General features: G+C 38.8%; 1 protein-coding gene across 1 annotated transcript in view; it reads right to left on the bottom strand.

Moving 5' to 3' along the window:
* Positions 1-22,099, bottom strand: part of GABRA3 (gamma-aminobutyric acid type A receptor subunit alpha3) — a 158,978-nt gene that overhangs the window by 85,151 nt on the left and 51,728 nt on the right. Inside the window, exons 3-4 of the mRNA XM_063085035.1 lie at positions 20,732-20,799; positions 414-634 (exon numbers count right to left, since the gene is read on the bottom strand). Of these exons, the coding sequence (XP_062941105.1) occupies positions 414-634; positions 20,732-20,799 (289 nt within the window). The remainder of the gene's footprint in view (positions 1-413; positions 635-20,731; positions 20,800-22,099) is intronic.

Here is a 22,099-nt window from a genome sequence, read left to right as displayed (position 1 = left end):
AACTCTGAATCATAGTGGCAGTTTGTTGCTACAGTTAAATCTGGCTTATTCTGATTATCACGTTGTTCATGCCTGTGTATATGTTTTAGTGAGTTTGTGTACTTAAGTGTCCTTGAATATGTATGTGCCACGTGTTAGTCCACATGTGTCCTTGAGTATGCATACTTTTACACATCATGGACATATATCTCTGTGTTTCTCAGAATGTTCATCTGTGCAACTCTCTATATGTGTATCTAGAATATGAATGTCTGTGTGTATGTATACATGCAAATGAGTAAGGATGTATATACATACATGTGCATTTCTAATATATAAACCTGACAGAATTTTCAATGGATATCTTAAAACACCCTGCTGTCAACACAGTCCTACCCCCACTATACTTTGGGGTGGGGCCACCAATCTCTGACCTCATTGTATAGAGGAGGGTCCCATTGTCCACCAGTCTGAGCAGCTTGTTGGGCGTGGTCATATTATGAGCCACTGATTTCTTGCCATTGTGGAAAAAGGTGTCAGGAGTCCAGATCTTACTAGCCAGGAGATTGTTCAATGGAAGGATCTTCATCGGTCCGTCAAATTTCAGTCTTTCATCATGCCATGTCTGCCGAAAAAATACATCAATAGTATACTCCTAGGAGCAAAAAGAGAGAGAATAATGTTTCAGTAGCGTTCTGGTGAGGACCCACAGTGCTCTTAGCAGATATCAATTACCTTGAAATATTTCCTCTGATGCAGGGAAGCAGAAGTCTACTAACAGCAGTTACTGGTGAGTAAGGCAAATGATTGTGATTGAGAAGTAATGCCATGACGATTGATAGGTATGGAGCTAATATATCTGACAAGACTCTTCTTAGGAAGATCACTGACAACTTCCCCCCACAATCATACAAGCTGACCACAAGACTCTGCCTTAGGAAAGGCAAGAGCTCCTTCCTCTGTGGAGTGATATCTCTGGTAAGGACAAGCTCCTTACTTGATCTCTACTGCTGAATGATCCCGTATAAATATCAAAGGCCAATAAAACAATCACCATAATGCCAGAACCTTATATTTTAACACACATTTCATCTGAACCTTGAAATAACAATATGTCTGATGGGCTAATATCTTATTATCTTTAATAAATAATGAAATCTTACAGATAAATAAAAACAAACACACAAATAGAAAAATGGGTAAATAAACAGAAAATTCATGAAGTGGACAAAAATTGCTAATAAACATGAAGAAAGTATTAGTCTTAACACAAATTAAAATAACAACAAATATTCCAGGTTTTGGTAATAGTAGAATAAATTGTTTGGATACATCTTCCTGTAGCTATTAATTATAAATTCTGAACAACAACTCTGCGTGTGTGCAGAAGTTCATCAAAGAATTTGTATTATCTTTTAATTCAATTTTTCCATGAACTTTTTGAAGTACCCCTGTGTGTGTGTGTGTGTGTGTGTGTGTGTGTGTGTGTGTGTGTGTGTGTGTGTGTGTGAGAGAGAGAGAGAGAGAGAGAGAGAGAGATGGTACTTCAAAAAGTTTACGGAAAGATTTATGCTATCTTCTAATTCTATTTTTCCATGAACTTTTTGAAGAACCCTCATATATATATAAATGTATCATACATATGTGTATACATATACACACACATACACATACACAACTTGAAAGCAATCGGAAGTGACTGTAAGCAGACAGAAACTTAAGGTGAGTTTACCCTTGAAAGATGACAGCAGTAGTGGGTTAGAATTGTGAGTTTGTGGTTTTTCTTTCCTGAAGGTGCTCCCCAAACCTAGAATTCCTGTGGCATATACAACAGTGCTACTGGCTCAAGGTGGCACAGAATGTGGAATAATAGGGGTGGGAGACCCGGAAGTAAGAGAGTAACCGAAGGGATGGGCCTCCAAATCTGTGTATAGACTGTGCCCCAAATCCTGGCTGACCACTATACTACACGCAAATGCGGAGACCCTGGGGCCCAGTAGAAAAAGAAATGCAGGCAGAAAGAATAGAGTAGTCATCCACTAAATGAAAGAACTGTACTGGGTGATGTTTGTGAGTTGGTTGCTGTACAGACTGAAGGAATTCCTCAATCCATTAAAAATCAGGTGGCAGAAATCAAAAAACATTAATGTAACATATCAGAGGAAAAGCTCAGGAGAATGAGCTGGAAATTCATAAGAAGGTCCTGGAAGCATGGGAACCACTGCGAAGGTGAGTACAAACTCTGCCCCAATCCTTGGCTGAACACTAAACTACACGAGGCACAGGGGATACCTTCAGGTAGCCAGGTGAAATAAAAGGGGGAAAAAAAGTGAAAAGTTGCTCAAAATTCTTTGGCTTAAAATCCCCTAATGGCTTTCTATCATATGTAGAATAAACTCTTCCCTGATATAAGCTGGCCCTTGCCTTCCTCCCTGAACTCTGCTCCATACACTCTTCACTCTATGAATTAGCCAGGCTGGCTTTTTTCTTCCTCCAGCATGCCAAAAACATTCCTGCCAAAGGACTGAAAGATTTTATAATTTATTGCCTAAATTGAAACTCTTCTGAGAGTCAGGAGGTTTTATCAATAACCAGAACAACAGGTGTAAACCAAAACTGTGCCAGATGAGAGGCTGGAACTAGACTCCCACACAAAAGCAACATCCTAAAGGGTTCCAATTTCAGCAAAAGGGTAAACTAGGAAAAAATGAACTAGACAAAAGTGGCCCACTATACAAAAATTCAAAAAGGAAGGGGTAGGAGATGAGAGGAAAGCATTTCTACCGAGATTTAGAAACCACAAGACTGCTTGTGTGTGAGACTGATGTTCAAATGTACACTCAAAATGGATGAAAGACTTAAATAAAACAACACCTGAAACTGTAAAACTCCTAGAAGAAAACACAGAGGAAACACTTCAGGAAGTAGAACTGGGCAAAGACTTTATGAATAAGATCTCCAAAGAACAGGCAACAAAAGAAAAAATAAACAAATGGGATTATATCAAACTAAAAAGCTTCTGCACAGCAAAGGAAACAATTAAAAGAGTGAAAAAGACAACCTAAAGAATGGGAGAAAATATTTACAAACTATGCTTCTGACGAGGGATTAGTATCCAGAATATACAAGGAAGTCAAACAACTTAACAGTAAAAAGACAAATGATCCGATTTAAAAATGGGCAAAGGAGCTGAATAGATATTTCTCAAAGCAAGGCATGCAAATGGAAAATAGGTACGTGAAAAAATGTTCAACATCACTAATCATTGGGGAAATGCAAATCAAAACCACATTTAGATATCATCTTACCCCAGTTAGACTCACCATTATAAAAAAGACACACAATAACAAATGCTGGTGTGGATGTGAAGAAAAGGAAACTCTTTTCTACACTGCTGGTGGGACTGTAAATTATTACAGCTATTATGGAAAACAGTATGGACGTTTATCAAATAACTACAGATAGAAATACCATATGATCCAGCAACCCCACTTCTGAGTATACACCCAAAGGAATTGAAATCATTATGTCAAAGGGATACCTGCACTCCCATAATTGTCCCAGCTCTATTTAAAACAGCCAAGAGTCAGAACCAACCTCAGTCCTTCAATGGATAACTGGATAAGGAAAATATGGTATATATACACAATGGAATACTACTCTGCCATGAAAAAGAATGAAATTCTGCCATTTGCAGCAACATGGATGAGTTTAGAGAAAATTATGTTAAGTGAAATAAGCCAAACAAGGAAAGAGAAATACCGAAATACCACATGTCCTTACTCATAAATGGGAGCTGAGAGAGAGAGACACACACACACGGACGACGGACGGAAGGAAGGAAGGAAGGAAGGAAAAAAAGGAAAGGAAGGAGGAAAGGAAAGGAAAGAAAAAGGAAAGGAAAGGAAGGGAAGGAAAAGAAAAGAAAGAAAGACCACAATGAAAGGTTGAACTTTTAGAAGGAGAGAAAAGACCTAAAGTTACCAGAGGTGGGACTGGGGAGAGGGAAGGGGTTAGAGAGCAATTGGATAAGGGACACAAAGAATAATTATGGTTTGTAATGATGAACATGCTAATAATATTGACTTCATCACATACTGTACACAAATACTGACAGTCAACTCTGTAACCCATAAATATGTATAATCAAAAATAAATAAAATAAAATGAAAAGTCAATGGATGTGGTACTTAGCAGATTAGATATCACTGAAGAGAGTAGTGAACTGGAAAATTCATGTGAGGAAAAATTTATTTTACATTTTACACAGATAAATGATGGAAAACATGAGGGGTATAGTACCATTCCAGGATAAAAGGAGAAGGTCCAGCATAGGTCTATTAAAATTCTAAATGTGAGAGAATAGAGAAAATGGGGGGAAAACAACATTCAAAGTACTAATATACGAAGTTTCCCAGAATTTTTGAAATACATGCATCCTTAGCTTCAAGAACCATAAGGACTTGCAAGCTCAGTAAATTAGAGTAGATCCAAGCCAGCATGTAGTGGATTTAAAGAATACAAAATGAGAGATCTTAAAACAAACAAAATAGAAGACAGATTACCTACGAAGAAATAATGTCTTGACTGATAGCAGACTTCTTAAAAGCAAAGATAGAAGCCAAAAGACAATGAAAATGCATCTTGAAAATGCTGAGAGAAAAATGTCAACACAGAATTCTATAGCCAATTGGATTATCATTTAAGAGGGAGATCAAAATAAGGATAGTTTTAGACAAATAAGACAGAGAATTGACCACTAACAGATCCTCACTCGTACTCCAGATTTCCTCATGGCTGGGTCACTCACAGCCTTCAGGTCGCATTCAAAAGTCACCACATCAGAGAGGCATTTCTTGACTAGCCGATCATAAATAATAATTCCCCTTCCCCTTACTATGTGTTTTTTCTCATAGCACTGACAAAATATATCTTTATTTACTATTACTTCCACTCCACTAGTCTGGGAGCTCCATGGGAACAAGAACTTTGTTTATCCCCAGCACTTAAAACTCTACCTAGTATATGGCAGATGCTCCATAAATATATTTGAATAAGTAAATTATTGAATGAAGCTTCATGGGGATTTTTACAATTAGATATGTCAGAAATGATGGTGGCCTGGACCAGAGTAGTAGCAGTGGAGGTGGTGCGAAACATTTTAACTTGGAAATGCCTATGAACATAGATACAAAGACTATGAATAAAATATTAGAGAAAGAAACTGAGATATGTATAAAAAGTAACGTAATTATCAAGATGGATTCTTCCAAGCAATGTAAAGATGGCCTGATAATAGAAAATCAATTAATGTAATTAACCATATTAACGTATTAAAGGAGAAAAATCATGCAATAGACTTAATACGGACCAAGAAGCTAAGTTGCAAAATTTTCAAATACATCTATAACTAAACACACACACACACACACATGCATCTCTTAGAAAACTAGGAATGGAATGTATAGGGGATATCTGTCATACTACTTACTGCTCACTGTCATTGGTAATTTGTTTGGCCTTTCTAGAAAATCTTATGGAAATTCCCATGTTAGGATTTCTGCCTTCTCAATTTAAGAGTCAAAACTCCCAAGTTCTAGCTTTTCTTGGGGCTAGAATCAGGCCAGTGGCCTAAAAACCACCAATCACACACACACACACACACACACACACACACACACGCACGCACGCACACACACACACACCACAAGGAGCTTCAATTCAAAAGTGGCAACAAGAGGAAACAGGGTCTGCGTGGAAGTGCTACTTTTGCTGATGGAGGTGGTGGCAAAGGCATCTTGTCTTTAGCACAGATTGGCCACTAAACACATAAAAAGATGCTTAATCTCAAAGGAAATCAGGAAAATGCAAATAAAATCAATTAGATACCATTTTGTATCCATCAAAGTGTGACAATGCGAAGTATTAGCAAAAGTGTAGAAAATGGAGCTCTCATACACTACTGGTGGGAATATAAATTGATATAACCCATCAGGAAAGTATTTGACCCTATCTGAAAAAAGTTAAAAATGTGCAAACCTTATGAATCACTCATTTTAACCAAAGGTACACACCTACAGAAACTTAAACATGTTCACAGGAAGATGTGTGCAAGAATGTTTTTGTATCATTGCTTTTTCATAGCAAAAATCTGGAAAAAGCCTAAATGCATATTAGCAAAAGAATGAATGAATGTATGAATAAATATTCATATAATGTAATAATCTATAGCAGTTAAAATAAATGAATTAGATTAAATGCATCAAAAGGAATAGCTTTCAGTAAGGTTAAAGAAAACAACTAGTAAAAACATACACACACTATGATTTATTTTATATACAAGTTCAAAAACATGAAAACCACTGTTTGCTATTTACAAGTCCATGTGATATATACATCGTTAGGTATAAGTCTAAAGTATGCATGAAAATGACAAAAAGAAAAAAAGCAAATTGCGGTTGTCATTATCTTTGAGAGGGGAGAAAAAGAGGGGAATGGGATCAGGACAAGGTACACAGAGGACTACGCCTGTATCTTTAAAGGTTATTTTTAAAAATATGAAAAGAAATATGGCACACTTTTTAAGAGTTAAAAAAGATGGATGAGGGCTACCTATTTTTTATATATTATTCTCTATACAGTCAAAACTACTGGGGAAAGTCATGTAGTGATTAGTTGCTCCTCAAGTATCCATGACCTTTGGCCAAAAGCAATCAGAATTTGACCTGACCATTTTAGAAATGCAATCAATTCCTTCCTTGCAAATTGAAACTGTATATACTCTCCAGGGATGATTGCCCCCAAATTGACAAATTAATTCTGTTGTTTTGTGAGGCATTTAAATGAAATCTTCCAGATAATAAGCCCAAGTCTGCCTCTTGGGAAAGGCACTTAATACATTTCCTACGCAGGGCAGAGAGACTCTTAGCTCTTGGGGAGGAATTTCTGGCCTGGTGTTAGAGCCTGGACAGCTTCAACTCTCCAACACTGCTCAGTGTGTCAAAGCGGCTCCCGGAAAGAGACTACAAGGCTGATGCAACATTAGCAGGGTATGAGGCCAAGGTACCTGACAACAACAGAGGCCTTGTCATTTCCCCTTAGTTTGGCCATTCCCTCCTCCCTTTGCTCTTTTCCTTCTCTCCATCATTGTCTATTTTGTTGAATCATAATCCACATCCCTCTTACAGGTGTATTTAGCCCTTGAAATAGTCTTATTGATATTGTTTATGTGTCCTGCCTGTCTATGTTACATAAAAGTATCCCAGGAAATTCCCGGTCATAGACTCCTAGGAAAAAACCTACCAACATGGATCTTTTTGTACACTTTTTTTTTTATTGTGGTAAAACATATATAAGATAAGGATTGCCATTTTAAGCATTTACAATATACAATTGCATGGAATTAATTACATTCAATGCTGCATAACCACTACCTCCACCTATTTCCAAAACTTTTTTGTCATCCTAAACATAAACTCTATACCCATTAAGCAATAACTGCTCATTATTCCTTATCCTGATTTTTGGTAACCTGTAATCTATTTCTGTCTCTGAATTTTTTCTTAAATTTATGTTTTCTTAATTGACCCGTGATAATTGTATATATTTACAGAGTACAATGTGATATTTGGGTACATTCATACTGTGTGCAATGATCATATCAGGGTGTTTAGCATTTCCATCACCTCAAATATTTGCCACCTCTTTGTGTTGAGAACATTTAATATCCTCCCAACTAGCTATCTGAAGTTATACGGTAATTTGTTCTTAGCTATAGTCTCCTTACATTGCTATAGCACACCATGTCTTCTTCTTCCTATCTCTCCACAGTTCTGTTTCCACTGACCACCCTCTCCTCATCATCCTCTCCCCTTATCCTTACTAGTCTCTAGCAACCTCTATTCACTCTCTACTTCTATGAGATCACTTGAAGTCCCACATATGAGTGAGAATATGTGGCATTTCTCTTTCTGTCACTGGCTTATTTCATTTATCAATTTTCTCCAGGCTCATCCACGTTGATGCAAATGGCAGAATCTCATTATCTTTTATGACTATGTTATCCTATGGAATAAAAGGAAACTGACAGCCTAAGACACTTTCAAAACAGACAAAACCTCCCATCTATTTTCTGCCTCAGACTTTCCATAAGGGAGGGGACACAGCCACTTTGTCCAGTGATAGGGAAAAAAAGGTAAAATAATTTCAAGTCTACTGCCACCAGGAAAACAGGTCCCTGTGTTAGTTTCTTTTTAATTACTTTTTTTTTTCCTGAATGGTGTTTGGATACTTTAACTTTGCATGATTTTCCTAGGCAGTTCTTGAGCCAGAAGATATGTTACCTGAACCCATTATCAAGAATTATGACTAAAATGTCTTTCATGGGTTCTCATTTCCCAGGCTTCCATTTTATCTTTCTTATTAAGCTAGATGGTTAGTTCTTTTATTGTATTGTCTACTTACATCATTACCTCGTTGTCCACTGCATACTCTAGGAAGTTTCTCTTTTGACAAGTGACAGCTGGCACTTGTTACCTAGCAGAATCTAAGCCATTAAAGTATCCCTGGAGAGAGAGTGAGGTTAACAATACCTAGAATTGTCATTTTAAGTTTCCTAGTTGTTCTGTCCCTGATTCTCATAACATTACTCCTCTATGCCCTCTTCATTTTCTCACTAGTTTTACTGGTACATTCAGATAGATAATTGTTGAATATATAACCCAGGACCCTGGGTCCCTGCTCATCCGGTGTGCTGAAAGATCAGAAGAGAAGGTAGAACAGTGCCTGGGGACTTAGGAACTTGCGAATTAGGATGGCAGCTAAGCCAGAAGGTGGTTTGGATCAGAGTAGCAGCGAAACTTTATTTTGCAGCTATTACCTTTCTACCTTCCTTTCCAGTCATGGACTATATGCATAGAATGCTATTCCTAAGCCAGTTCCCAACTCATTCTGCATTCTAATTTTTTAAAATTGAAACATAATTGATTATACATATTTGTGGGGTACAGAGTTGACTATAAGTTTTTGTACACAATATGTGATGATTAAATCAGGATAGTTGGCATATTCATCATTACAAAATGTACTCATTCTTTATGTCCATTAATCCAATTCTTCCTAACCCCCCGTACCCCCCCTTACCCCTCCAATAACCACAGTTCTGTTCTCTCCTGAAAGTTCAATGTATTATTGTCTTCTTTCTTTTCTTTTCTTTCTTTTTCTTTCTTTCCCCTCACTTATGAGTGAGTAAATGTGGTATTTCTCTTTCCATGTCTGGCTTGTTTCACTTAACATAATTTTCTCCAAGCTCATTCATGCTGCTGCAAATGGCAGAATTTCATTCTTCTTTATGGCCGAATAGTATTCCATTGAGTACATACACTACAGTTTCCTTATCTAGTCGTCTGTTGATGGACATTTAGATTGATTCCATATTTTGGCTATTGTAAATAGAGCTGTGATAAACATGGGAGTGCAGGTATCACTTCAAAATGATGATTTCCATTACTTTAGGTATACCACAGTAGTGAGATTGCTATATCGTATGGTAGTTGTATATGTAGTTATTTGAGAAATTTCCATACTGTTTTACATAATGGCTGTACTAATTTACAGTCCCAACAACAGTATATAAGGGTTCCTTTCTATCCGCATGTCATTCTCTGTCTTTTTGATCATGGTGATCTAACTGAGGTAAGATGATATCTCAGTGTGGTTTTACTTGCATTTCCCTGATGATTAGTGGTGTTGAGCATTTTTTCATGTGTCTATTGTCCATTTTTATGTCTTCCTTTGAGAAACGTCTGTTCAGCTCCTTTGTGCACTTTTTAATCAGAATTTTTTTTAAGCTATTGTCTGAGTTCTTTGTTTATTCTGGATATTAATCCCTTGTCAGAAGCATAGTTTGCAAATAATTTCTCCTATTCTGTAGGTTGTCTTTTCACCCTATTGATTGATTCTTGTGCTGTTCATAAACCTTTTAGTTTGATATAATCCCATTGTTTATTTTTGTTGTTGTCTGTGATTTTGGGGTCTTATTCATGAAGTCTTTGCCCAATCCTATAATCTGAGTGCTTTCCCTAAATTTCTTTCCAGGAGTTTTACAGTTTCAGATCTTATATTAAACTCTTAATCCATTTTGAGTAGATTCGGATATATGGTGAGAGGTATGGGTCTAATTTCGTTTTTCTACATATGGATATCCAGTTTTCCCAGCACCATTTATTGAAGAGGCTGTTGTTCCCCAGTGTATGTCCCTGGTGCCTTTGTCAAATATCAGTTGGCTGTAAGGATGTGGATTGTTTTCTGGGTTCTCTATTCTGTTCCATTGTTCTGAGTGTCTATTTTTATGCCAGTATCATTCTGTTTTGGTTACTGTAACTTTGTAGTATAATTTGAAGTCAGGTTGGGTAATGCCTCCAGCTTTATCTTTTTGCTCAGGATTGCTTTAGCTATTCAGGTTCCTTTGTTGTTCCAAATGAATGTTAGGATTATTTTTTCTATTTCTCTGAAGAACGTCATTGGTATTTTCATGGGAATTCCATTGAATCTGTAGATTGCTTTAGGTAGTATGGACGTTTTCACAATGTTAATCCTTCTGATCTAAGTGCATGGAATGTAGTTCCATCTTTTTGTGTCCTTTTTAATTTCTTTCAGCAGTGATTTGTGGTTCTAATTGTAGTGATCTTTCGCCTCCTTGGTTAAATTGAGTCCTAAGAATTACATCTTTTTGGTAGATATTGTAAATGGCCTTGCTGTCTTGATTTTTTTATGCTAGTTCATTGTTGGTGTATAAAAATGCTGCTGATTTTTGTATGTTGATTTTGTAGCCTGCAAATTTACTGAATTTGTTTATCAGCTCTAAGAGTTATTTTGTAGAGTCTTTAGGTCTTTCTATATGTAGGATCACGACATCTGCTAACAGGTACATTTTGACTTTGTCTTTTCCAATCTGGATGCCATTTATTTCTTTCTCTTGCCTAATTGCCCTGGCCAGTACTTCCAATACTATGTTAAATAGGAGTGGTAAGAGTGAGCATCGTTGTGTTGTTCCTGTTCTTTATGGAAAATCTTTCAGCTTTTCCCATTCAGAATGATATGGATGGTAGGTTTGTCATATATAGCTTTCACTATGTTGAGATACTTTCTTTTTATACCTAATTTGTTGAGTCTTTATCGTGAAGGGATGTTGAATTTTGTCAAATGCTTTTTCTGTGTCTATTGAGATGGTCATAGGGTTTTTGTTCTTGATTTTGTTGATGTAGTGTATCACATTTATTGATTTGCATATGTTGAACCATCTTTGCATCCCTGGGATGAATCCCACTTGATCATGGTGTATGACTTTGATGTGCTGCTGTATTCAGTTTGCTAATATTTTGTTGAGGACTTTTGCATCTATGTTCATGAAGGATACTGGCCTGTAGTTTTCTTTCTTTGCTGTATCTTTGTCTCATTTTGTTATCAGGGTGATGCTGGCCTCAGAGAGTGAGTTTGGGAGAATGGCCACTGTTTTAATTTTTTTTGAATAGTTTGAAGAGAATTAGTGTTAATTCTTCTTCAAAGGTTTGGTGGAATTCAACAATAAAACCATCTGGTCATGGGCTTTTCTTTATTGGGAGACAACTGGTTATTCCTTCAATCTCATTGCTTGTTATGGTCTACTGAGGTTTTCTATTTCTTCTTGGTTCAATCTTGGTAGTTTGTATGTGTCCAAAAATTCATCCATATCCTCCAGGATTTCAAATTTGATGGCATAAAGTTGTTCATAATAGTTTCTAATGATTCTTTGTACTTCTGTGGTATCAGTTGTAATGTCTCCTTTTTCACTACTGATTTTTGTTATTTGGGTCTTCTTGGCTTTTTGTTTTGTTTTTAGTTTGTCTAGAGAATGATTTGTCTATTGTGTTTACCTTCTCAAATAAACAACTTTTTGTTTCTTTGATCTTTTGTATCATTTTTTTGTCTCTGTTTCAGTTAGTTCTGTTCTGATCTTAATTATTTCTTTCCATCTGCTAATTAGGGGGTTGGATTGTTCTTGTTTTTATATTTCTTTGAAGGGTAATGTTAGCTTGTTTATTTGGAGTCTTTCTATTCTTTTCTTTTAAGCGTTTATTGCAATAAACTTCCCTCTTAGTAATGTTTTTGTAGTATCCCTTGGATTTTGGTGTGATATTTCTTTATTTTCATTAGTTTCAAGAACTTTTATGATTTCCTGTTTAATTTATTCTTTGACCCACACATCATATAGGAGCGTGTTGCTTAGTTTTCATGTATTTGTATAGTTTCCAGATTTTCACTAGTTATTGATCTCTAGTTTTAATCTGTTGTGATCTGAATAGATACATGAAATCATTTCAGTTTTTACAAATTTGTTGAGACTTATTTTGTGGCTCAACATATGGTCTATCCCAGAGAATGTTCCATGCGCTGATGAGAAGAATGTATATTATGTGCTTATTGGATGAAATGTTCTGTAGATATCTGCTAAGTCCAATTTGTCTAAAGTGTAGTTTAAATCCTGTGCTTCTTTGTTGATTTATTGCTAGATGATCTGTCCCAGTGATGAGAAAATGGGAGTGTTCAGGTCTCCCACTATTACCATAAGTGGGTCTATCTCCTTCCTTGGGTCTAATAGTGTTGCTTTTTATGTCTGGGTGCTCTGGCATTGGGTGCATATATATTTATGATTGTTATGTCTTCTTGCTGGATAGATACCTTTATCTTTATATAGAGGCCTTGTCTCTTTTTATAGTTTTTGGTTTAAAGTCTATTTCATCCAATATACAAAAGCTACTCCTGCTTGTTTTGGGTTTCCATTTGCGTGGTATATTTTTTCCCATTCTTTCACTATTAGTCTGAGTCTTCACAGGTGAGGTTAGTTTCTTGTAGGTCACATATAGTTGGGTCTAATTTTTTAATCCCTCCAGCCAGCCTATGTGAGTGGGGAATTCAACACATGTATAATTAGGGTTGTTATTGAGAGGTACTGTCTTACTACTGGCATTTTATTGATTTTTACATTGCTGTTTTAAATGACTGTTTTTTTCTTTCCTTTTTATTGTTTGTTTACAGTGTTTGTTGGTTTTTTAAGTGGTAAGATATAGTTTCTCTTTCTCAATTGCATATCTGTTCTACCAGTTGGTTTTGTTCTATCTCATGTATTCTTGGTGATGATTACCATTTTTTTGTATTCCAGATGCAGGCCTCCTTGAGGATTTCTTGCATGGCTGGTCATGTGCTGATGAACTCCAACAGTTCTTCTTTGTCTTGAAAATACAGTATTTCTCCTTCATTTCTGAAAGATAACCTGCTTGGCTGTAGTATTTTTAACTGGCAGTTTTTTCATTTCAGTACTTGAATACATCATTCCATTCTCTTCTGGCCTATAAGGTTTCTTCTGAGAAGTCTGCTGTTAGTCTGATGGGGGTTCCCATATAGGGGACTTGACTCTTTTCTCTTGCTGCTTATAAGAATCTCTCTTTTAAGATTTTTGACTTTTGACAGTTTAACTACAATGTGCCTCAGAGAGGACATTTTTGGATTGAATCTGTTTGGAGATCTTTGAGCCTCTTAGATCAGTAAGTACATATCTTTCCCAATAATTGGGATGTTTTCCATTGCTATTTAGTTGAATAAATTTTCAATGCCATTTGCTTTCTTCTCCCTTTCCATAACACCCATGATTCAGACGTTTGTGTGCTTAAGATTGTCTAATAGCTCTTGTAGATTTTCTTCTAATTTATAATTTTTTTTTTTTCATCTGCCTGGATTATTTCAGATAGATTTTGAGATCAAAAATTCTTTCTTCTGCTTGCTTTAGCCTGCTGCTTAAGCTCTTGGTTGTATTTTTTATTTCACTGAATGATTCCTTCAGTTCCACGAGTTCTGTTATGTTCCTTTAAATGTATTTATCCTTCTTCATGTCCTGAATTGTTTTTCTCGTTTCATTGTGCCTATATGAATCTTCTTTTATCTCACTGAATTTCCTTAAAATTGTTATTTGGGGGCCGGCCCCGTGGCTCACTCGGGAGAGTGCATCGCTGGAAGCGCAGCAGCGCTCTGGCCGTGGGTTCGGATCCTATATAGGGATGGTTGGTGCGCTCACTGGCTGAGCGCGGTGCAGGCGACGCCCAAGCCAAGGGTTGCGGTCCCCTCACCGGTCACAAAAAGGACAAAAAATAAATTGTTATTTGGAACTCATTTTCAGTAATTTTAAGTGTTTCCCGCTCTCTGGGGTTTGGCACTTGAGGATTATTGTATTACTCTTGTGGTGTCATATTTTCCTGTTTCTTCATATTTCTAGTATCCCTATGTTGATGTCTGGTCATCTGGTAGTATAATTGCTCCTTCTGTTACTCCAGAGTGGCTTTTGAGGAGGGAGAATGTCTCCTGTAGATGTGTTTTATATTGACCATTTGCTCTGGAAAGACTTGCTGGCACCTCAGCTAGTGTCCTGTGCCCCTGATAGGTGCACTGGAGTGTGCTGAAGGTACTCAGCTTGAATGGATGGCTCTGGATAAGGTTTACCTTTCCTCTTTTCTTCAAGAAGAGTCTCCTCCTGCACCCTTGCTTCTCCCTCTTTCCTCTTTCCTTCTATCTGGTAAAATGTGAGAACACCTGTATCTGGGGAAGGTTTAGCTACTGGCATCTGGGCTGGGCATTAATGGGGAGTGGGACAAACTGCTGTGTGGGGAGAAGGGTGGCTTTGGTGGTAGTGCTCTGGGATTGGGGGATCATGATGACAGCACCTGCGAGGTTGTACTTTCCTTTGTGGTTCAGGAGCTAGACTGCAAAGGGCAGGGATGCTGAGCTGCTTCTCAGGGAATGGGCTGGGCCACTGGGTGAGCCCCCAGTGGAGCACCCTGCTTCTACATTTGTGGGTGGTGGGTGGTGCTGCTGGCCAGGTGTGCATTGGGGTGCCCAGTCCAGGCACCTGTGGGGGCTGCATAGGGCTGGTAGGCAGTCTTGAAGTCAAGGGGCCAGTGCATCCACTTCTGGATCTATTGGCAAAGTTGCTGGGTGGGACAATTCTGGGTGGAGCCACCAGGCTGCCTCTCTGAAAGGGGCGGATGCACTTTATTTCCACCAGCCTGAGGGTATGTTTGTTATCTAGACACCTGTGTGCTGTTTTTCTAACTTGGGGGTTCAGGCATACACAACTCAGTCAGCTGGTAGGGTTGGTGGTGTAAATGAGTGTGGTCTACCTGAGGAGATTCTGCCTGTCAGACCTCTGGCTGGTATGTGGGGATGCATCAGATCAGCAGTACCAGGGTTGGCTTTCCAGGCTGCAGAAGAGAGTCACAGCTGCTGTGAGCCAAGGCGTCAAGCTGCTGGGATTAGTGCACTGTAACCTCTCCTGTGAGTGTGCTAGGTGGAGGGTAGAGCCTTAAAGCTGAGGAACCACTGTGGCTACTGGCCCCAGGGCAGGGTGTGCTCCTGTAACAGCTCCAGTTTTAAGATGGTGCCAATCTGTATTGGCTTGGGTCCTGGTGTGGGGGACGCAGTGCCTGTGCTAACATTCTAGGGTGCTAGTTTTTTAAGGCATTGTCTACACTTGGCTCTGGACTTGTCCTGACAAAGGATATGTGGGCCTATGTGGTGAGGATGGAGGTTGGCATGGGTCATCTGCCTAACCTTTTCATTTCCAGAGAAACACTTCCTGCACCAATCCTGGTGTTGGAAACATGGCGGATATAGCTGTGGGTTTTTGTTCTCCACAGCAACCTTACCAGTTTCCTGTTGTATTCCCACACTCACCAACTGATGTTCCTGTCAGTATTTGGCTGTCTGTTACTTGTTCCAGTCCTTTTCTGTGTGAGGAATATGCCCTGGGCACTTCTAGTCCACCATCTTCCTCTCTTCCTCTGCATTTTAATTCAAAGGATCTTGGGAGACCATGGAAAATATCCACTTGCCAAAAGCCATTTTTCACTGGCAAGGTATGGAAAGACCAAATTTGAGAGAGAAGTGGAAATGAATGAAATTGCATTTGTACTAAATCCTTTGCAGGCTTCCTCTCATTGCCATCTCCACCATCTTTCCATATATTCAATCAAGAAAATAGTCTAAACTCTCCTAATAATACCTAATCATAGATGGTGTCATGGCCTCAGTTCAGTCAAATTGGGATAATATTCCTGGTTCTGTTTCTCTCCTAGGAGATCATGGACAAAGGACTGGCATTACTACTGAGGAGCCTTGTATTGTGTGTCTCTCAAGCTCCATTTGTTGCAAATGGTTGACACAAGCCTTTCATTCATTATGCCTGTAAAATTCCCACTGCAACCAGTTTCCAACTTATCTCTTGTACTCTGAATTAAATTTCTTTCTTTCTCTGACTCACTCCTTAGAAACATCTACCACTGTTCAGCTTTTATCTGTGCTCAATTCCCTACTGTCAGAGTTCCATATTCTCATGGATGGAGAAGCCACCACAACTAGTAGCCTGAAACTTGGAGTCATCAATCATTGACTCACTAGTCTTACTCAGCAGTGTCTCCTGAGGAAAGTTACTTTCACTCTTTTTCTAAGGCTTGCTACTGATGTTTTATGTCAGCTCAACAAACACATATAGAGGACTTCTCTGTCAAGTTCTGTGCTGGGTGCTGAAAATCCAGAGATGTATTTGACATGTTTTCTGCCTTCGAAGAACTATCAGTCAAATAGAGGAACACAGTCATAATTTTTCCCTCAAATTTAATTTGTTCCATCATCTCATTTATTCTTGCACTTAACAAATAGTTGAAAGTTTCGCAATGTGCCAAACACTGAGTTAGGCCTTTGTGGTACTGAGATGAACAAAACAGAAATGACCCTTAACTTCCTGGAGGTTTCAGTGAAACTAAGGATCTGTGTCTGTGGGTGCCAGTGTTTGACCAAGGAATGCAATGGGAGCAAAAGGTTATGGGTGGTGGTGTTTCAATGCTCAAACTGGCACCACAATTTTCTCCCCTTGTGAACAAAAGATTGCCTATATTTCCTTAAGAAAGTATTTAGGACCGAAGCTCCCTGTTTGGCTGGAAATGAGTCAAGAACCCAGCCAGCCCTAATTTTTATCTACTTTTCCAAGTAGTCTGTGGTCTCATAGGAATCTAGGTTCTTGCTTAAACTAGTTTCTAATGTCAGAAGATCGCCTGATGCTTCACCTAAGTCATCCCTGATCCTGGGATCAATTGCCACAGTCTGCTAAATAGTACAGGAAGAAGGAAATTTTTAAAACACCAGAAATGTATTTCCCAGCCAGAGTGATCATGGCTATTCTGCCTTGTGACAGGATGGAAGTGCAGCTAGGAATAACATAAAATTTATTTGACCAACGTCTGCCCTCCCTAACAGGAAAGAGCCATTCTGTTGCTTCAGCTTAATCATGAGAAAAAGAAACCAAACAAGCAAGTGGAACGTGAAATTTCAAATGAGTTACAAATTCCAGATTGTTAGAAATGTCTCCAGAGCTTCTGCACACCTATTAGTGCCTGCTTGGATGGAGAAGGAGCAGGGAAAGGAGGTGATTGTGGCAGAGACTGCATGGGTGCTTTTGTGGGATCCCTAGGTTTAGATATTATTTGCATGTATGTATTCATCAGATGCCTGGGATAGTGTATGGGCTGTGCGTACTCTGTATGTATTCGTTGTGTACATCTATATCTGTCTGAATGCATTTGTGGATGTTTGTGCATAAGTGAGTGAGTGCGTATGTTGTGTGTATGTTAAAAAAGTAGTTTCAAGGCCGAGCCCGTGGCGCACTCGGGAGAGTGCGGCGCTGGGAGTGCAGCGATGCTCCCGCTGCGGGTTCGGATCCTATATAGGAATGGCCGGTGCACTCACTGGCTGAGTGCCGGTCACGAAAAAGACAAAAAAAAAAAAAGTAGTTTCAGTTACTTATAAAAATCTTTATCCATCAATTCCCAGAAATACAAAGAAAGACCTGCATATCCTTGGTGAATCTGGTTATCCCCAATGGCCTGTGAGCTCTCTGAATATAAAGCTCCCTAAAGTACCTGTTGAATGACCAACTGGCAATAACTTTAATGCATGCTTGGATTTGAAGTTCAGGGCATTACCAGTCAACAGACTGATAGAGGGCAATCACAGACATACAGGCTTTCTTGTTTCCCCTAAGAGAGAGTCATCTCCTCCATTCCTCATATGTCAAAAATGACCCTTACTGAGCTCTTATGTGTCGAGTGCTCTGTTAAGTATCAGGGACGCCATGAAGACTTGGTGTTTGTCCTCAAGGAGTACACAGAGTGTCTACTTTAACCTTCCCTTTATTCTACACTTCAAAGTTCAGGTCTTACCCTTCCTGCTGTCTAGCTTCCTAACCACTCACATATTGATTATTTCCTCTACTGAGAACTGGCCTGCTTCTCTAACTGACTCCTAGACTTGCCACTGATTGGACAGCCATGTAAAATCAACATGCCTAAATCAGCTCTGAGCCTTCACTCTTTTCCCCCTTGCAGTCCATCTTGCATAGTCCACCAGATCAATCATTCTAAAAAAATGTCCTACTCAAATCCACTCAATGGCTCCACATTACCTACAGGACAAACTCTATCACTTCCCTATACAACCTTTCGTATTTACCCAACAGGTTGAAAGAAGCCTTGTTCCCTGCCATGTAGTAGTTCCATCGAAAATAGTCATACAGAAAAATAACCTAAGTAGTGAACATGAACATTTTACATATCTTTGAACATATTTTTCCTGATACTAAGATTTCAATTTCAACACAAAGTCAGTCATTCGACAAAAATGTATTGAGCATCTAACAACTTTCAGGCATATAGAGCACACAATAGCTTTTTTTGTTTCTCTACATGAAAATTATCAATATCAAATATCAAATTATTGGTATCAAATAGGATACACAGTAATTTTTATAAGTGGTGTATTAGGGTGGAATCTCTTGCTTCAACTCTCCACTACATTCTTTGTGTTGGCAGCAAGGGAGAATGGTGGAAGAAGGGGCAGTCCTTGCAGATGGCTTATTAGTCACCACCTAGATAGCTCTGCTATCCCCTCTCATATTCCTAGAGTCTGCACTGAAGCTTTCCCGCTGCCCACATCTATACAAGGAGAAGTTTCCAGAAGTGGTTTAGATTCATTCTGTAAATGTAGAAAAACCCCACACATTCATGCATACACTATAGAACTTTGTTTTCCCTTTATAGCTGTTGAGGGGTTAGAAATCTTGATTTTATTTTTATTTTAGAAGAGGATTTTTAGGTAAATGTATGTATGGGGCTAAAGCTCTTGAGTAGAAGACAAAAGTCCACAGATAACTTGGCAAAAGTCCATCTAATCAATTTTAATCACTGTTTAGGGATGGGATTGTGTACTTTGACTATTTTAGGTCGTTGGTTTAATTCTGGCTCGAAGGACTATTGACTATTTAACCTACTGATTGTTGTTAAGATGTGTTGAGGAAGCTGTTTGATTGTTGTTTAAATATGTTGAGGAAATTGTTGTAGGAAAATATGTCAAAAAAGAAAATGTTTGTTAAGGGCAAGTTGTTTGTTGGTGGATTGACTTAGTTTTTTACAAATTGTATTCTAGAATGTCACATTGTTAATTTTACTGTTGTTACTAGTCTTACACTGCCTTTGTTTTTATGTCTTTCTTTGATGATTGAATCAACTGATTTTTCTTGTGAAACTTCCTTGTCTTTACAATAAAAGAGAGAAGCTAACTTTGAATCGGGGCTGTCATATTCAGCTTTCTCCTAACAGGGGAGTTGCTGAAGTGCAGTCACTTCAGGCCTCTCATGGCAATCACAGTGCTTTGAGTATTCCTTTTTTCATCTCCCTTGCACAGTGGGAATGTTTAATGATTAAATAACATTGTATTGAAAGCAGCAGTCCATCAAGCTTGAAGACTACATCCTGTGTGATACAATTACCTATATAAACTCCAACTCTCAGTCCATGGGCGAGGCAGTTGGAACTTTACCCTCTGTCTCCTGGTTAACATCTTCCAAAATAAAAAGGCTTTCCTTTAAGTTCTGTCTTGTTTTTTTTTTTTTTGTCATTTTTTCGTGACCGGCACTCAGCCAGTGAGTGCACTGGTCATTCTTATATAGGATCCGAACCCGCGGCGGGAGCGTCGCTGCACTCCCAGCGCAGCACTCTACCGAGTGCGCCACGGGCTCGGCCCTAAGTTCTGTCTTGTGAGTGTGACTGACAATCCTGTAGCAGCAAGCACTCAGATCCACGAGTCCCATGACTAAGTCAGCCTCTCACACAGTGGCTGACGGTGAAGGGGAATCCCATGGGACTTGTTCATTACCATTTCTCCAAATATCTGTATCCTTCTAGTCAGTCAATATCCCAGTGAATGGAGCCCACTTGCAAGGAACAGACTTCTTGGATGACACCACTGGCTACTTGTTTGACAATCCCCACCATAATGCTCTCCTCACATGACCTATCTGTACCAATATGTGTGTGGTGCTGGCAAAGTGTGAAGGGTATCCTCAATTACCCTCCTTGACTGAGTTTTGAAAGATGTGTTGTGGAAGGAAAAGAAGGGAACTCCATAGAGGAGTATATGCTTTATTTGTGAATAGATAATGAGAACAGAGCAAAGATGTATTTGGCTAAATGTAGGATGGTGAGGGTAGGGAATTCATATGAGACAAGATATCTCCTTAGAACAAAGCTACAAGGCCCTGCCATAGAAAAACCCCAATTTATTTTCTTTGATTTGTTGCATCATCTTTCATTCTTGCCTTTGTAGAAACTATACATACCATGTCAGTGTCCGACACAGGGCCAAAACTGGTCACGTAGATGTCAGTCTTCACTTCAGTCACTGCATCTGAGTGAAAGAAAGTAGAAAAGCAGAGTGTCATGAAAGACTGTTGCCTTAGCTCACAAAGAGTCCAGTGCACAACTCTGAATGGCAGCCAACTTGCTACTTCTGAGAAAGGATACCTGGCACAGTCACTAACACTTACTGGGCTCTTAAACTGAACTTACCCTTACTTGTAGTAGGTTACAACTGTTGTCATACACACCTGTCTTCCACTCTTAGGAACACAGTATGATTGTACTCCCACAAGTAGGGAGGGGCATTGTGACTGGTTCTAATTGTGAAAGGACATAATGTCTGTACCTCCATGTCTGGAATGATTAATGTCTAACACGAAACTCTCCATGTCATGGTGATTACGAAAACATATGTTGATATGGTACTACCATAAGATTGAAACAGTCTGGAATGATAAGCTAACACATGGAGGACAACTTCACTGGAGATTTGCCAGATCTGCAGTAGACTTTGCATGAATGAGAAATAAGCTTTTGTTGGGTTAAGTGACTGAGATTTAGGGGTAACTGATATCACTTGATAAGTCTGTTTGCATTTATTTTCCTTTATTGTAATCATCTGTTTACTTGTCTATCCTCCTACCTAACCCAAGGCCATCTGAAGGGAAGCATCCCTGTTTTATCTCTATATCCTCAGTACAAAGAAAAGGGGCTTGTTATTCATATGGTGCTCACTAAACATTTTTTTTATGAATGGATACATCTCATCATATATTTACCAAGTTGGAAAATGATACTGTCTTAGTCCATTTGCTCCACTATAACAAAATACCTTAGACTGAGTAACTTAAGAATAACATAAATTTATCTCTCACAGTCCTGAAGGCTGGGAAGTCCAAGACCAAAGTTCCAGCAGATTCAGTGTCTGGTGAGAACCCATTCCTCATGGATGGTGCCTTCTTGGTCTGCAAATGGGGAAAGGGGCTAGGGAACTCACTCAAGCCTCTTCTGTAAAGCACTAGTCACTAATCCCATTCAGGGGTGTGGAGCCTTCAAGACCTAATCACTTCCTAAAAACCCCACCTCTTAATACTAATCACATTGGGGATTAAGTTTCAACATATGAATTTGGGGGATATACAAACACTCAAACTACAGCAGATACCCAGACAAGAGAAGTTATCAAACTACTGAGTTTCTCTTTTCCAGCTCCTGTCAGCCCTGTTTACCCCATTGTGGCCGAGCTAGCCCACTCATTCCAACATACCTTGAACAGAGCATAAGCCAAGGCAGCCCACTCCAGTCTAGCAAGGCCCATTCCAGCCTACCAAACACTTCATCATTACAGT

Source organism: Cynocephalus volans, chromosome X (assembly GCF_027409185.1).
Source record: "Cynocephalus volans isolate mCynVol1 chromosome X, mCynVol1.pri, whole genome shotgun sequence".
Lineage (NCBI taxonomy): Eukaryota > Metazoa > Chordata > Mammalia > Dermoptera > Cynocephalidae > Cynocephalus > Cynocephalus volans.
Note: the sequence above shows the minus strand (reverse complement) of the source record. Positions and strands in the feature narration are given on the sequence as shown.